General features: G+C 37.9%; 1 protein-coding gene across 6 annotated transcripts in view; it reads right to left on the reverse strand.

Moving 5' to 3' along the window:
- The window catches only part of emid1 (EMI domain containing 1), a 58,196-nt gene that overhangs the window by 8,298 nt on the left and 31,037 nt on the right, over positions 1-18,861 (reverse strand). For all 6 annotated transcript variants that reach the window (XR_003276654.1, XR_003276655.1, XM_026212576.1 and 3 more), the window contains exons 4-9: positions 10,044-10,133; positions 9,526-9,587; positions 9,172-9,298; positions 6,453-6,497; positions 5,909-6,007; positions 2,131-2,232 (exon numbers count right to left, since the gene is read on the reverse strand). Coding sequence is in view for 4 of the 6 variants with exons in the window: in XM_026212576.1 (XP_026068361.1) it covers positions 2,131-2,232; positions 5,909-6,007; positions 6,453-6,497; positions 9,172-9,298; positions 9,526-9,587; positions 10,044-10,133 (525 nt within the window). In the remaining 2 variants the exon portion in view is untranslated. The remainder of the gene's footprint in view (positions 1-2,130; positions 2,233-5,908; positions 6,008-6,452; positions 6,498-9,171; positions 9,299-9,525; positions 9,588-10,043; positions 10,134-18,861) is intronic.

Consider the following 18,861-nt stretch of genomic DNA (forward strand, 5'->3'; position numbering starts at 1 on the left):
TTTTATACATTTATCAAATCAACCAATAAAAACATATTATAGAAAAATGCCCAAAAATTGTGTTTCTTTTTTTACTGCTGAATTCCTGTTTGTTGATATATTTTCCTATCACCTTATTTTTGTCTTAATACATTTTCTCTTATTTTTTGTCACTGCTTTTGTCATGTGCATTGGTGCTTTGGAAATACTGTATGTACTATATCACAATCATGCTATTAAACTACTCTGAACTGTACTGTTGCTACTCTACTCCCAGTAGACATAATAGATGTTTTGTAACTGCTGGCAATGTTCTCACAGAGGAAAGGCTAAGTACTGATTCAACCTATGAAATTACAATGGCAGATTCCCATCTCCCTCTCTGTCTGTCTGTCCGTCTGTGAGTTCGCTGCTGTAGTCTCAGTGGCTGCAGGGCATCCCTGCGCTCAGACCCAGACAGGAAACTCCAATAAATGCAATGTTTGTCTATGGAAGCCCCTTGCAGACCCTTTAATTGTCCTGATTTCTTTGAAGGTAGAATCATGGGAATAACAGCCTTAACTGAGTTATAAAGTTCTAAGGCCCCTAAACTTAAAATTCTCTAACTTTATGAGGTCTGGCCTGTGTCCCCTTCAACAGAGAGCAGATATAAAACTGAGCTGAGGTGAAGAGTCAGTCCTCTACACGGGCCAGTCCTCTTCGAGAGTGACGACACACACACTAAAATATTATTGCTTCTATTCTAAAACACTCCCTCGTGCTTATAGTTTAACTGAGTGTAAGTCTCACCAGCACACATACACACACTTCTCCTGCTCTACACTGCTGTTTTGGCTGTGCACATCTGGAAATGGTTGAGTGACATCAGCAGCAGACAGACAGGCCTTTTTCCCAGCATGTGACTATTGAGTCTAGCCTGCATTACCTCCTGAAACCTGCCATTTTAATCAACGGCGGGAAAGAAAAAAAGGGGGAATGAGAGAAGAGATGCCCCTAAGTTAGACTAATTCCTTAATCCATTCCTCTTTTTCTATTCACATTCATTTGGGACTCATTTGAAGCTTCCCATTGCACAATCAGGAAGTATCAGTGTAAAATGTAGATGAATTTGAACTGACCGTCCCATGACTGGCTACTAATGAGGTGTAGACTTGCAGACCTGGCCTGCATTCACAGCTGAACTTATTCCATATTAAAAGCAACTGACTACAACGTGTGTGTGTGTGTGTGTGTGTGTGTGTGTCCACATGCATCCATCTGGTTCTGCACTACAGCAATTTCCCTCACAACTCGATTCTAAAGGTGTGAAAAATCTGAAGAACCGCATGGGAGAGTGCAGCACACACAGTTTCTGAAGCCAGACAGACAGAGAGAGCAAGTGAGAACAGGGTCCAAAAACAGCAAAGCGAGCAAATGTAACAGCTCTCCAGGATACTTGATTCTGATTGGTCAGCTGTGGCATTCTGTGGTCAAATACTGTTGTATAATGACCACAAAACTATAACTGACTGCCTTTGCAGGGAAATGATTTCCTGCATTTCTTCTATCACATGCACCATGGTCTGTTACTTATTACATAACAAAATAATTCCAATTTAAAGTAACGTTTCATGACTATTTGTTTTGTTATTTGATAAGCAGCCAAAAAATTAAAAAATAAAAAATAAAAATTCCTACTGAACTCAAACGTTTGTATACTGTTCAAACTATTTTTTCATGGCTGTATGAAGTCTCTTGTGCTCAATAAAGCTGCATTAATTTGGTCAAAAAATCAATTTAGAACACAACTGAGATGCTACATTCTTCAGGACTCTTTAATGAAGAGAACTACAGCTTTTGTAATATTATAAATAGGTTTATGGCCACTTGTTAATTTAATGTTAATTTAATGCATTCTTGCCGCATAAAAGTATTAATTTCTTTAAAAATAAATAAAACTGGCATTTTTCTGACCCCAGAACAATGGTGTGTAGGAAGTATAGAAAAGCACAATCAGTCAGTCATTATAGCATCAGTCAGTCATTATAGCTAAATAAACCCCTTTAGGAGGATACAAGACTTTATCACCCTGGGTTCTGGTTTTTATTTTGTGATAATGACTGGATGATTGTACATTATAATTTAAGCTCCTTAAATGATTAGTAATCATACCATCTTGTTCAGGTACAGGGGCTGGTGGTCCAGGGGGCCCTGGAGGGCCGGGTGGCCCAGGGAGGCCCCTCTCTCCTGGGAGGCCCGGTGGTCCCTGAGGACCTGAGGAGAAAGCAAAAAAAAAAAAAGTATGAGAAAGCTCCACAAAAAAAAACACAAAGTGCTACCTTTCAAGCTATCTTTCCCCTGAGTAGTCAATTATAAGGCACTCTTGTCCTATTCAACAGGAAACAGGAGAACGTATAGAGTGTTTTTTTGCACACTATGTTGAGCAGCTACAGTATATGATAAAAGGATTCCAAGGAAGTTACGGGATGTTTAACATCCTAAAGAAAAGGAGAGGAAGTAGAAGAGAGTGAAGATTGAGGTGCAATGAGATATTTGGTTTCGATACATGGCTGTTCTAGGAAACAGGTTAATAAGAGGGGTGGGGGAGTGGTGTGTATTTGTGTGTTACAGTGTGTGTGTGGGCTTTAATTAACGAGGGGGTTCATAATGGCCATGTGCTGGACTAACAGGGAGAGCTGGGAAAACTCAAATAAACACTGCTAAATGCCGGAGCATATTAGCGACTCTGGTGTGTAATAAATTAAAGGCTGGCCAGTGACTGCGCTGATTCATACAGCTCTCTGTCTGTGTGTGTGTGTGTGTGTGAACGTGCATCTACATAAGATCCCTCCAGCTGGTTCCCTGTTGCCTGTTAGTTTTGATTAAGCGGGAACAAAATGAAGGAAAGAAAAGCTACGTCACGGCTGGTGTGGGAGTGTGATTGTAAAACAAACAGAACAAGGGTTTCATCTGCCTGTCTTTGTTTTTTCCTCTGTTCCTGTCCCTTCTTTTCTTTTTCCTCTCCTCTGACATCCCAAGGTACTTATCACCCAATTTCTCATCAGTCTCTCCTGGTGTTTGACAAAGTGTTTATGAAAGTTATTTAGAAAAGGGGTTAGATGAGAAGTAGGATAAAATTCCTTTAATATGAGTTACCAATTTTCTTTTTGTGAGGGATAAATTCAGCAAACAGCTGTGTCACACTTGCAATGTAAAACCTGTTTTTTATTATTCACTAACCATCCACAATACAGCTTAAACAGATGCTAAATGCACTGAAGTAGTGCTATTCCATAAGACAAACATACCTCCTTTCTACATAAATTAGACTTTTTATTATTTCTGCTGCTTGATTTGCATAATACCTGCAGAGAACTGGTCACTGAAACAATGCCAACAGCATGTGTCAATAAACAGCCTTACCAGTGGACAAAATTCATGTCATGTGGAGTGTGCTGCTTTATGGGATGATTATTGAGTGAATAACAGATCATTGTGTGTCTGTAAGAGCATCATTGTAAAGAGGATGTCCTGTTTCCCTTTAACTGGAAGTGTGTGTGCACCGGTTTTCTGCTGACTCAGACACAAAAGAATCTGATCACTGAATTTGCCCATACCATCCTTCACTTAAAAATAAGTATGGCATGGTTATGTTTATGCATAAAAATAAATAAATAAATGCATTTTGCTCTTTCATGTACCGTATTTTCCGGACTATACGTAGCACTTTTTTTTTAATAGTTTGGCTGGTCCTGCGACTTATATTGTCAGGTGCGACTTATTTATCAAAATTAATTTGACATGAACCGAAAGAAATAAACTGAGAGAAATGAACCAATAGAAAACATTACCGTCTACAGCTTCTGGTTCTTGTTTCTAAATAAATGCGACTTATAGTCCAGTGTGACTTATATGCTTTTTCCTCATCATGACGTATTTTTGGACTGATGCGACTTATACTCAGGTGCGACTTATAGTCCGAAAAATACGGTATATACAATTCAATGAATGTCTATGAATATGGTATTCAGTAATTATCTTTCTCATACTGAAAATGTACCATTGTACCACCATTAATATTGCTCTGTTGGGATTGCTCCCATTCCCTCAATTCCCTTAGGTTAAATCTAGATGAATGTACAATTTTTGTCATTTATTTGATTTATATTATTTAAAAAAATATATATATTTTTAGAATCACTTTTTAGCTTAACTAGCTCATTTAATTAGTCCCGCAGTTTGATAAATACAATTTTGAAAGTACAAATAATTAAACATACAAATGTCTATCTAAAAAAGCTTTAGATGAAGTACAACTTTAACAATCCATGACGTCAACTATTCCAAAGTGTGTCATTTCAGCTACACACATCCCATGACGTTGTTTTCCTAAAGATCTACTTTGCTTTATGTAAACATACCTATCTTGAGAGAATACAGCAATCAGATACAGTTCATCGTGCATGACATGAAGGCGTAAAGAAAAAGGCATATCCAAGGAAAACAATACAATGGCAAACATATGGAAGAAATAAGAAGCAAGTATTGTATACATATTTCATGTTCAATTTAGATTGGATTCATATGGCTGAGGAGCCTGGGTAAAGACCTAAGGTCATTTGAAGCCCCTGTCAGTCATTCATGTCTCTGGTAAAAGACCTTCATACCTGTGGCCATGTTTCATATATTATAACTAAATTCTATACTATCTTTGAGCCTGGGGGTAAGTGATACGTATGTTAGTCAGTGTGTGTGTGTGTTTTAGGCAAACCCCAGCACAGTAGTACATGCTGTGAACAAAAAAGGATTTTTATAGTGTGGTCCAAGTGCAAATATTTTGGCAAGAGGGCTTGGAGCTCAATGCTGACTCGGCAACGTCTCCATATACTGTCTCTTACGGCAGAAAAGTCAGCATGGTGAGAAACCCATATTCTTGAAAGTCACAGGTCAGCACTCCACAAGAAAACAGTGCTCTGTTGTTAGTGGATACATTTATGTAAACTGATGTATAAAAAGAAAATGTACCCACCCTCAGGCCATCCAAGATGTAGATGAGTTTGTTTCTCCATCGAAACAGATTTGGAAAAATTTAGCATTACATCACTTACATCCTTTGCAGTGAATGGGTACCGTCAGAATGGGAGTCTAAACAGCTGATGAAAACATCACTATAAACCACAAGTAATCCATTTGACTCCAGTCCATCAATAATGTCTTGTGAAGTGAAAAGCTGCATTTTTATGATTACAAAATACATCATCAAGGCATTTTAACTTTAAACCATCACTTCTAGCAAAAATAACAACTGGTAATTCAAAATAACGCTTCCTCAAGTGAAAAAGTTCTTCCCATTTCTACCTCTCACATCAAAATCCACTGACATAATTTGTTTACAATAATTTTGGACATACTTATTATTGGTGATTTATCTGCGCATAATTATTTCCTGATTCAGATGACTTTTCCACTGGAAAAAGCAATATAATGGATAGTGGATGTTAGCTGGAAACAACAGTTTGAAGTTGGTTTAAATGATGTTTTTGCCATTTTAATCATGGTTTTGTTTGTTATTAACATGCAGCTTTTCACTCCACAGGATGTTAATTGATGAACTGGAGTCATGTGGATTGTAATGTTTTTCATCAGCTGTGTGAACTCTCATTCTAACGGCACCCATTCACTGCAAAGGATCCATTGGTGAGCAGTTGATGCATTGCTAAAGTTCTTCAAATATGTTTCGATGAGGAAACACTCATCTATAGCTTGAAGGCCCCAGGTTGAGTGAATTTTCAGCAAATTAAAATTTTTTAAGTCCTCTAGACATTAAACAGCAACATGAGATGTGTTAAGATGACATAGCTAGTCTGCCATGACGCTTGTCTTCAGTCACAGAGTGATTTAGCGCTCAGAATCTTGTGATAGTGTGGTGGGCTTGATTTGTTCAGAGTACCTGGAGGACCAGCTGTTCCTTTAGACCCTGGAGCCCCAGATGGACCTCTGCTGCCCGCATCACCTTTGGGTCCTGGCAGACCTCGAAACCCTGGTTTACCTACAGAGACAGAGAACATATGTAATGTACAAATTAGTGCTCTTCTTTTTCCCTCTCAGAGTGAGAATGTAAATTTTGCCATGATTTATTCACCCTCATTTCCTTTCAAACCATACTTCTGCAGAACACAAAATAATATTTTTTTTTACATATTTCAATTGTTTAAAGAGATATTTTGGCAGTAAAACCCGAAAGTCATTCAAGTTTGGAAATTAGTTTAGAGTGATTAAATGGTGAATTCTCTTCTTTGGGCTAATCGTTATCATTTCTTGTTGTATGCATGCGATGATCAAGGGAAACCTGCTGCTTTTAGAAAGGTTCTACTCCTTACAAACTGTAAGAATGAACCAAGGTTGGACAGCAGACCTCTAATGTGAGAGTGCAAAAGTGTGAATGTGTGTATTTTAGATTGCAATGAATGGTGAAAAGACATGAACCAACTTACCGTCTTTACCGGGTAAGCCATCCTGGCCTCTCTCGCCCTGTGGACCTGGGACAAACACACACAAATTTACCATTGTACAGGAAGTATCAGGATTCTCCAGATCTTAAAGCGCTCTCTACACTAGTCTGTAAAAAAAAGTCAATCTTCCATCAAGTATCTTCCAGGCCTGCCATTGGAACCGTCCCACAGCCCGATAAAAATCAGTGGATCAGTGGAGTGCCTGTTGGCAGACACAGTCTAAATAACACTGAGCTCATCATGTGAGATCATCAACTGTGACATCACTGCAGAGAGAGGATTCCCTGAAGGAATAATTTATGAACTGATACATTGATATATTTACACAGTCACTCATGTTATTCTCCCCCTGAACGACTTTATGATAAAATAAAATCTCATGTTTCTCTCCCACCAAGCATTTGGCCATAAACACATCCACACAGTTTATGTTGCAGGAATATTGTGAATGAGTAACGCAAATTCAACAACCCTGTTGTGTTACGAAAAATGGCCCCCTTTGTGAATTACCTGAAGAGGGCCACAAAGACTTTGTAGTTTAGATCTATATCAGCAACCAGGCAAGGAGAAAAAGGAGACTGTAATTTGAACAGTCTTCTTGCCTTTCTCATTTGGTATATCTTATGATAGACAAACCTTACTCGACATGGAAAAAGTCCAACACAGAATCCAACACATTCAGCTTCCCCGGACTCCCGACTGAGCTGCAGAAGAGTTTTTGGGGTACGGGTTCATGCTCAGCTAATGTCTTGATCAAACTAATGCTCTGCGCCAAGCATCCTGCTTGCCAATATCTGCTCACTTGAAAACAAGCTGGACGAGCTAAGAGCCAGGAACAAATCAGTGGGAAAACAGGCAGGGATTGTTGAATGACTGTTTGTAAAACAGTCAATTTTTTTGAAAAATTTCCATTAAATGTCACCTACTGTCAGAGAGTGAACTTGCATTTCAGTCATCCTGTTCTGCAGCGTAGATGCAAACATTTACATGTTGATGAAAAAAAACTACCGTGCATTTTAAAAATGGAATCAATTTGGATAATAAGGTACCTAGAACTATTCACAAAGTATTTTGAAATGCTGTAGATATCAATAATCATGCTCATTAGGGCAATGTACTACATTTCCGAATAGCTGTATATGTCTAATTTGTATCCACTTTTTCCATTTCAATCAGATTATAACAATAACCGTGCACTGTGAGCCCTGCAAAGCATCACACATAGTTTAAGAGCTCCACATAAATGCTCGTTCCTCCCACGAAAGCACCAGATTCGCTTTCACGTTCTCCATCTGTGTAACAAGCACATGGAAATAATCCCCTCAAGTCTAATTTGTGCCTCATCCTTCCACCACAACCCTCCATGGATGTGGTATTTCGAATGGATAGAGGATTGATTTTGCACTGAGGTGGAGAACCTCTGGGCAGCAGATCTATTCAGTGTTCTGTGTGGAAGGAACTGAATTGCAATGATTTGTTAAACAGTTCTGCCAAGTCAGCACAGGGAGGAGGGACACTGGATGAGTGAGGGCACTCAGGATTTTACTTAACAGCCTGGTTAGTCATTTCTGAAATTTCTCGACCCGCCTTTTAATCTCTTCCACACTTCTAGTGATGATAGGATTGAGCATTGACAGCGAGGACTCGGTATTAACCATTAAAAAGGATGTGCTGACACACACAACCTGACGATGAGAGATGATTCATCATTTTCACAAAGTTAGTATGATTTGATGCCTTCAGATGGAGAAATTAGAGGCCTCAAATGGGAACTACACTATGAATGAGAAGGGTTCATGTGGAAACTAGAAAACCAAAAAAGAGCACAGCAGTGACAGCTCACTTCCATGAGGCACTACACATTTGTTTTTCTATTCTAATTTTATTGAATTATAAGAATTTTACTTATAGATTACAGGTCTTTAATTACTCTGTGTGTGAGTGTAAAAATACAATGTCAACATTTTATAAAAATTTGACTTTGACGTATATATGATTTATATTTTAGGAAGGATCTTATCCTATTTTGAAGTTCTTATCTTCTTATTTTTGATTTTGAAACACTTAGAGAAACTGAATAGGGAAATATTTCCAGAACAAAGGTTGCTTGAAAAGTCTGCGGTTATAGTTTGGCTGGTGGAAATGACATCTGTGACACAGTGTCAAGTGCAGTCCTACAGTTTTTACTATACAATTAGCCCCTTCAAATCCCCACAAGCCTCTTTAATGTCTCAGTTCTACATCTCTATGGCAACTGGCAATGAATAGGTGCAATTTAAAGCCACATGCACCATGGCAATCACCCAAAAACACCCACAACCGTCAGTGCTCACATCGTCCAACAAACACACACAACTTAAATCTACTCTAATCTCTCCGCAGTGAAATCCCCAACAACTGTAGTGGGAGATAAATAAAAATGTGGGTGGGTTCTGGGATTATCATGATTGTAATAGGGAATGGGATTATCTCCACATGCTTATTGGCTAATAAAATTTTCTCCATATGGATCCGGTGCAAAACTGCTATCATGAATACCCCACAAAATGATGCGATTTTAGCTGAGGCCAAATGCATGGAAAGGAAAAGTGGCCTTTTGTACCATGAACATCAATCTTCGGGGCCATTTAAATCAACAGTACGGGACAAACACCACTACTAAAACTGCTCTTTATTCTGTAACAAAAAGTGATTAACATACCTGCAGGACCCTGAGCCCCAGGAGAACCTTTGGCAGGTGTAGCCCCCATCAGTAAGGAGGAGTCAGGTTCATTTTTTAACTGCGTCTGTTGATGAGAGGTGGAGGCAGGAGCGGTAAGAAGCTGAACCTGGGAGAAAGAGCAACAGGAAGGTAGAGAGACAGAGAAAGCACAAAGGGTAATTGATTAAACGGTGTTAAATGAGGATTGTTTGAGTGATTAAATAGTACTGGAGTGATGAGGACAGAGCATCATAAAACATAGAGAATACAAATAAACAAAGTTATTAATGGATGCAATTCATTTTTAGTGAATTTCTTCATGAAAGAAGCTCAAAGTGAAAGATGTGACTTTACCTTGGCCTCCAGAGAGCTCACACGATCTGTGAGGGCAGTGATACGACTGCAGTTCAGACAGTCTGAGAGATATAGGCAGGGGACAAAGAAAAAGACAAGTCATAATTAGATCAATAAAAGCATTCACAGTGTTCTTTCCAAGGTGAGTTCTTTTTAAATGTAGTGTTGTTATTTACAAAGTTTTCTGTGGTATGAATCTCTGAGCACTTTAATAAGGAATAAATAAAATGTTCAAGCTGAAAAGTTAATCAGGAATTAGTCTGAAAAGGTGCTGTTTAAAAGAAGCAGGAAATGCGCATGCAAACTCAAAATGGGCAACACAAGTGAGCTGTTTACTGTTACAAGCCAGTTACATCATTAAATCTTGCAAGGGCCTTGGGTACAATTTATAACAGTTCCAGATGGACAAGTTCCTTCAGTGCTGTTTTATGGATGCTTTTGTCTTTATAGGGCTTGTTCATCGCTTAAGTGGAACATATTTTGAATTGATAAATCTAGATTAGAGGTTTGGTTCTTACTTGAGATATGTTCTCCTGTTTTAGAAGCAGGTTTCAGAAGTATAGCCTGTTTTCTTACAGCCTCCTGGGCAACCAGGTTACTCGATGATCCTGCACACAGAAATTAATGTATGAATACAAATATGAAAAAATGTATGATTATCACTGTTAAAATGTTGGGGTTAAATTGGAAAAAAATAAAGTAAATGTTGTTCTATTCATCAAACGATTTCAGATTATCATGCATGAAATATTTTCAACACTGAAAATAGCCATAAATGTTCAAATAATAAAAAATAAATGACCTTCAACAAATGTGGCCTTGGTAAACATATGTGAGCCTGGTCTTAAGTGTAATTTTTTCGCAATTGAGATTTATACAACATCTGAAAGCTGCATAAATAACCTTTCCATTGATGTATGGTTTGTTAGGATCGGAAAATATTTGGCTGAGTCACAGCTATTTGAAAATCTGGAATCTGAGGATGCCTAAAACATCTAAATACTAAGAAAATCGCCTTTAAAGTTGTCCAAATGAGGATCTTATCAATGCATATTACTAATCAAAAATTAAGTTTTGATATATTTATGCTAGGAATTTTTTTTTTAAATATCTTCACGGAATATTATCCTTATTTAATATCTGAATGATTTTGGCATAAAAGAAAAATCAATCTTTTTTCTATCAATTTTTTTCTGGCTATTGCTAAAAATATACCCCAGCAACTTAAGACTGGTTTTGTGGTCCAGGGGTCACTTATAAGACTTTTTTTAAGATGTGAGAAATTCTATACAACCCCTGCATTTTTTAAAAGTACTATAAAAGCAATAATACATATATTCCAATTTTACAGTTAATCAATACATATACTGTTCAAAAGGAAAACAAAAACATATGTGGACATGTTCTGGTTAACGTTAGTCTAGCACTTCCACAGGTAATTTGACGATCAACACCTGTGGTTACTTTGCTAGGATTGTGTGAACTTGGGTAGAAAAATGGGTAGAAAAGAGAACTTGGGGGTAAAATTTTTTAGTTCTATTTTGGTTATCTATTCATAACCATACATAACTAAAACATAACTCTATTTATCTATTCAATGAAATTCAATGCAAATGAAAATATTGTATTTTGAGGCCACTTTAAGTATGAAAATCATTATGACTAATCTTGCGATATCCCAACATACAACTGTCCACCAACAAACTATGTGCACTTTGTTAGAAACCAGGCATTTCATTTTTCAGAATCTCTCTGGTCAGATCAAATTTGAAGCCAAGCAGCAGTACATATTTAACTCCTGGCTTTTGCTCTGTATTGGGATAGTTACGCTCTGAAAAGCACTTATAATGCTGCTTCATATCAGCAGAGACAGGAAAGGCACAGAGGGGCCTCCCTGACAGGTAAGCCCACAGAACCCTAGCATGAGGAGAAGGGCTGAATAAGATACAAGTGTGGAGGGAGAAACCTGGATACGCTTTTCACAAGAGAAACACAATTTTGGGTGTTATATGTTTAATTTTGGCTTGCATTAAATCATTTTATCACATTTTTTCTTCCTTCTTCATAGTGATCTTGAGGAGGAAGAGGTTACTTTTGCCAGACAAGAGAAGATAGAGGCTCACATTTAAAAACAATGGTTTCCTTGTGCTGTTTAAATTGACCTCAGTTCACTTTCCCTCAACTCCTCTCTCTTTCTCTTCTACTATCTCTTTTTTCCAAGGTAGTGAGAAGTTTTAATACTCTCTGGACTGACCTGTTTCAGATTACTTCAGCAAACGTCTGTGGCTAGCTCAGGTGCTCTAGACATAAACAACTGACCCAGTTCAGAGCTTCATTACTGGCTAGGGACAGGAAGTCTGCTTAGCCGCGCTGACGTAGATAAACCACAGCAGTAACAGGACCAGAACCAGCGAAGTGGCACCTGCCTTGTTCTCAGACTTGGTAAAGAAATAATCTTGACTCTTGGAGTCTCGTTTTCGAGTGAAAATGTAATGGGATTGTATGGATAAGTCAAGATGTAAGAAATATACCACAGTATAAAAAGAAAAATTTGTGGGTAAATCAAAACAGAACTCAAAGAGAAAGACAAAATGTTTTGTGTTAAACAAACTTCACCAGCGGAGGAAAGGGAATGGTAAGAGTTTCACCGTTAAACCACAAAACTTGGGATAAATGTTCCCTTCAGGAACCTCTTTTGATTTACTTTTATGTGTGTGTGGAGGAGACAGAAAGGAAATTTCCCATAGTGCACTGCTCTTACCGATGGTTGTGTTTTGTTCCAAATGTCCCTGTGATTTTAAAATATAGACCTTTCCACCTCTATGGAGTCTTTTTCCAAAAGCAACTCAAAAAGCGAAGCTAACCGCACACAAATGCGAACAGCCTTCCATCTCCCAGCAATGGCACTAAATGGATAGTTCACCTAAAATAAAAAAGACAGAAGGAAGCCCATACTGCTTTTTTATATACTACAAATGCACTTAGGGACCAGAGGCTGTCAAACATTTGTCCACAAAGAACAAAAAAGGCACAGTTCACGGTTGCTTATTAGCTTGCCTATTGTTTACATATTGGCTGTATTAGTACATATAAAGTGTTTATTTTACGTGACCATATTCAACATCCCTAGTGCTACCCAATACCTAAACTTAACAACTACCTGACTAATAATTAATAGGAAGCAAATTAGGAGTTTATTTAGGGGAAGGTTGTAGTTAATGGTTTGTTAATGGCATGAATTGGACCTTAAAATAAAGTGTGATTTATAGTACTTGGTATTTATTTTTGTTTTATGGGAAAGAACAGCATGATAGTCCACAAAATATCTTCTTTTGTGCTTGGATCATAAAAGACACAGGAATGAGCAAACGATGAGAGAATTTTCGTTAACACTTTAGAATAGGTAACACTTGTTAAATATTAAATACGACATTTCTCTCAATAAATTATAAATTTGCTGCTTAGTAATAGTTAGTAAGGTAGTTGTTAGATTTAGGTATTTGGTAAGATTAGGGATGTAGAATAAGGTCAAGTAGAAAAAGGCATTAATATGTTCTTAAATAGCACCAAATACATTTCTAATATTCTAGTAATATGCATGTTAATACGCAACTAATAGGTGTTAGATATTCTAAAGTGTAACAGAATTTTCATTATTGTGTGAACTATTCCTTTAACACATTCCTATATATCTATTTAAATGGAAATATTTGAGCTGAATATATCACATTCACATTCATCACAAGAATACCGGGCTGAGAGCTCAACCACCCCCAGATTTGTAATATCCCTTCTTGGACTATTAATATACTTCCCCTTACGAGTGCCAAGAGTCACATCAACCTGCAAATGTATGCGAGATAGACCTCTCACCCCTGGGTGTGTGTGGATGTATACTGGTGGGAGCAGACGTCGATTTTATCAGCAGGTTTTTAATAACCAAGTTCCTCCTGAGTCTTTAAGGAGCAGAGCGGATGGTGACATCAGAGCATGTAATAAAACTGAAATCTCTCTCAGCTCTGAGGGGTCAGAAGAGGCTCATGTGAATGTGTGTGTGTGTGTGTGTGTCTGTATAGTTCAAGGGTTGAGTGCTCTTAACACCATTGTGAGGTCACTTCCTATTGAGATGCTTGGGAAAAAGCTGGACAGGGTTATCAGCGAGTTCATTTGACTAAAATATCACATAGGGGAAAGCTCTGAAAAAAGACAGCGGAGTCTCTTTTTGCTTTAAGGAACAGCATAAAGTATGGGAGTATTTATCCGGAGAGGTTTTCCTGTTTATCAGCTTATATACAATTAGAGAAGTTTGTGGAAGGAAGCGCCTAGAGTTTGTGTGTGTGTTTGAGGCCTGAGTTATGATGCAGTGTGTGGGACTACTACAGATGTGTTTAGTTAAGTGTGGGTTCACTGATTTTGACCAACCGTCCATTGCACATTAATGAAATATTGCACTAATCATATGGTTGATGGTGCAGTGGATAAGACCAATGCCTTTGGTGTGCGAGACCCGGGTTCGAATCCACTGTGAGACATCAATGTGTCCCTGAGCAAGACACATAACCCCTAGTTGCTCCAGAGGCATGTGACCTCTGACATTTGTAAGTCGCTTTGGATAAAAGCATAGCATAATGTAATGTAATACAGTTTTTACCTTTGTAAACACTGGACAGAAAGCGGGTTGACAATCAGAGATCAATCTCTACAGGTCAAGGGCATTAGGATGATGACATTACTGATCTTTTCCACAAGCAGCTTAGGTAATATAGGAGTGTGCCCTGGGGAATTATGGGTATGCAGTGGGTCACTATAAATCACAGGAATATTGTTCCTTGTTTAGCCCTGAAATTATTAATGGCCCAAGGTCAGGCCTTAATTCCTCGCTGAAAATAAAAATAAACCTAGGCACACAGTCACAGGATGGCACAGAAAGTTCCTCCTCTAGAGCAGTGATTTACTAACTATTAAAATAATGGGGTAAAAAAATCCCCAATAATAATGGGGAAAAATCGACTAAAATGTCCTAAAATGTGCTCAAAAACAAGAATTTACCATTTTGCTAATAAAAGTTTGTGAGTTCTTATAAAATAACAAAATTCATTTTTTAAAGAAATTTGAAAATGAATGAATTATTAAATAATACATTAAAAAGTATATTTTAATTATACACTTAAATTTGATAATTTTTGTCTGCACTGCAAGGGAAATTCAGTAAGAAACAGATGAATATGGAAAATTATGTTATTCCTCTTCACAAGTACTCCTAATACTGAACTACAATCAGCTTTGAGAGTCTAGATCCAATAGGCGATCTCAAACAAGACCACATCCAAATCCAGTCTGTTCAGAAAGACAACACTTTCTTGTGTTGACTAAACATCTGAAGGGTTTACAACACTATTATGGGTTTAAAGTCCAACTGGCTTCAAACTAAACAGAGGCTTTATTTAACCTGATTAAAACCTGAGTATAGTAGAGAGGAGAAAAGAACACATCTGTAGATGACTAGGACAAAAAAAAGAAAAATTAAGTCCCCATCCATCTCTGTCAGCGAAGACTGCTGCCCTCAGCACCACAAGCTCATTAGAGACCAGGTGGTAGTGATGAAAGCAGGTGAGGTGGGTGTGTATGTCTGTGTGAGGGGGTGTGTGTGGGATGGAGGATTTTAAGTCATGCTCGCTCTCTGAATGTCCTATAGAATGTCAAGTCTACAGGGAGTTACTCGTGCTGAGAAAGCAGTCTCTGTGTTTTAAGAAGCAGTCCCTCTCTTTCTGTTCCACACAGACTACATTGTTTCTGAGTTACTCACAATGAGGTCCATACTGCTCAAGGTCAAACTGACTGCTGATATTCATATTCAACCTTGATCAGTATGGACATTAACCCATATCTTCATGAGGGTCCAACACAACAATAGACCCCATTGATTCTATTCTCTGTATAGATGGAAAAAATAAAAAATAAAAATTCCACAGAGGACAGAATGTAATATAGGTTTGGAATGACATGAGGTGAGTAAATGATAGATGACAGAATTTTCATTCTTGGGTGAACTCTCTCTTTATGACAGACAAACAGAAATAGCAGCACACACCTGACCCAAAAACATACGATGACAACTTTGGTGCAGCCTTGGAGGTCTTGGAGCAGACCAAAGCCAAGCTAGAACAGACGGAGAGAGGGAGTGACGGAGGGAAATGAAGGAGAGGGGGGCAAACTCACCTCCTACATACATACATCTCACCTCATCAGTCAACATCACACATACACACACTTTAGTCTGGCTTCACACACACCCACACACTTCATATTGAATCACACTCCACACCTTAGTCTGACTACACCTAATGCCATTGCTGCAAGAGAAAAGACAGTAAGCGATAACTTTTTTTGTTTGTTTATGGGATCCAGAAATCTGAAAGCATTAGTAAAAATTAGGGCTGTCAAATGATTAAAATTTTTAATCAAATTAATCAGAATTTTCAGTGGATTAATCAGGATTAATCACTATTTGCAATTACACATGAATCCTAACCATTTTTTTTCTGAAATGCATACCAAAAGATAAATAACAGGACACAGATACAAGATTTTTATGTATTGATTCATCAACATGTGGTTCTTTTTTTCTGAATTTCAAAAGTTTAACATTTACTTAGATCAAATTTACCTGAGCACTATATCAAACCATGCCATTTAACTACAGATAGTGTAAGAGTTTTAGGTGAACCAGTGGTTAAATATAGCCACATATCTATGAAATTATGCATAGAGAAACTCGAAAGAATGAACTCAGAAACACAAACATGTGCCACCATCACATAAGCAGCACTCTGGGCACTCTTGTTTTTGGGAGGTGTTCATTTGCTCTGGTACAATACTTTAGGATCGATATTTTCACGTTCTGAAGGCTTCAAGTGCCAGTAAAACCAAGTAAAAATGCATATGCTTTCCCAAACAGCTGTAATTTTCGCTGCATTGCATGTAGGCGTTCTGCGCAAGTGTGAAACACAGGACGCTATAACAGGAAGAAGCTCCACCGTATCAACTACGTTACCAAAGTCGTCTCTGTTATTGAGTTTGGCATGAATGTATTTGAGAATAACTAGGGTAAAACCTTAAGCATCTTCGGTGTTTTTGTTGCGGCGCTCGCCGCTGTTTTTTATTATCTTGAGAATTCAGAGATCGACGAGACTTTCCTGACCTGAATAATTTGTCACACTGCGCATGCGTGAAATGCGTAAAAAAATTTGACGTAATAAACGGCAAACAACTAATTAACGTCGTTAACGCGCTATTTTTGACAGCCCTAGTAAAAATACTTACTTTTTAACATTTTTTTATACAAGCATAACTATTTGATTTGAAAATGTAATATAAAATAGAAGCATAAGCATTATCACAAGAGTTTTAATCACTGTTATCACAGCTGCGCTAATATTAGTGAAATAGTGTCTAATTATTACATATTATTTAATTAATAAAATAAATAAAATATTTCATTTTATGTCATATCATTTATTTTTTATTGATTAAAAAACAATCAATAAATACATATTTTCATTTTTAAGACACCAAGATTTTGACTTTGAGTATGCAGACTGCACAGATTACCCATAATGCAAAGTGTGGCATAATGATGTGCAGTATTATTGATTGGATGACTTTTGCTGTCTAAACAGACTTGAAGATTAGATGGGGATTGGAGCCCATCTTCACAATCAAGTACTGTTAAGCTTGCAGACATGGGTGTTTCACAGGCTTCTGTTTGACAACTGTTACTCATCCTACATCAGTCAATCACCCCTCGTCTAAATGTGTGCATGCCATAAGCATCCAGATGTGCACTGCAAACAGCCCTTAATCTTCTACAAGAAAATTTCTCACATTTGCCCTTGACAGGTCACCTTAAATGCAGTAGAAAGTTTATACACAAAAGGTCAATAAAAGAGTGTTTGTGAATGGTTTCCTGCTGCTGGGACTGTGTTTCTATAAAAATGTAAACCTTAAAATCGTTTCACACTAACCTCTCCAGCACCCATTTTAAACAAAGTGAAATTCATTTAAAATTAACTAACAACTGTGACTCGATGACACAATGAAGACTGTAAACTTAGAAAACAAAAGGCAAATCCATGACCCTGTTATTCTGATTTTGTTTCTCTTACTTTTCCATACTAAAAATAATGAGCTCTCTTGCAGTATCTCCAATGAAAACCACAATAAGAACTGCAATAAAAAACACAATTTTATGTAGTTTTAATTATTTTCTATAATTAGAAAAAGTGGTTTGAACTGCAGTCAAATTGTGGCAGCAAACAGTATGCAGAAATAAAAATTCACACAATTAAAATCCATTGAAATTCTAATTAATTCATATACTCTAGACGGTTGCTAAAGTACTCTGGGATGTCACAATGATTTAAAAAAAATCCTTGTCTTCTTGTTTTAGTAAACACCACTAATGAATGGTGTCTAAAAAGCGGTTTCCTGAATAACAGTGTCAGGTTTTGAAACCACTTAAGCCTCTTCTCTCAAAAAGGATTCTAAAAGAGGACGCTGCCATCCATCTGCTTCGGTATCCTCTGGCGGAAACACATTTTAAAGTGTACAAGATGGAAACACTTTTCTACAGGAGACAAACAGGCATGTGGTGTCTGTGGAAGATCTAAAATAAGCCCCAGGAGCATGTGTAACCATGTAGGCCACAGACCAGCCGTACCGTAAGCTCCTGAGATGAGACGTTCCACACCGCAGAACCGCCTCTTGGTTCTTTGACACTTCCTCCCACACTAAGAAAACAGATGTTGAACAGAAAGAAGAGGGGGCCACTTGTCCTTCTTTATTAGGCTGAAACAAAAAACATATAGATCTTCCACCCATCATAAAACATGATCCCCTTTCATGTCTTTGTCTTGTGACCTCAGCCGACCTCATGTCAGACATGTGCCCATGTCATCTCACTTGTGCCCTGTATGACTCACACAGCTTCCTTAAACTTATTCACTTCCGCAATTAAGTAGTCAACACCCCCTCTCCGTCCAGTTCTCTCCATAAAAATACAACAGTGGGCGCTACCGAAAAAATGGTCTGTCTGAACCACAGAATGTTGTTTGCGAGGGAGACAGGCAGGGAGGGGATCATCTCGGCTACCCACACCAACCACTACAAACACTCTGCAGTCATTAAAAACCTCTCAGCTCAGTGCACACACCGCCGCAAGAGATTCACAAAACAAGCACAGGAAAACAACGCCTGCCACATATTGGACCTCACAAAATCAGCTCCTCAGCATGCAAGAAATGAACACAGACATCAAGGAGAGAGCCTTAAAAAAAG

This window comes from Carassius auratus, chromosome 30 (genome assembly GCF_003368295.1).
Source record: "Carassius auratus strain Wakin chromosome 30, ASM336829v1, whole genome shotgun sequence".
NCBI lineage: Eukaryota > Metazoa > Chordata > Actinopteri > Cypriniformes > Cyprinidae > Carassius > Carassius auratus.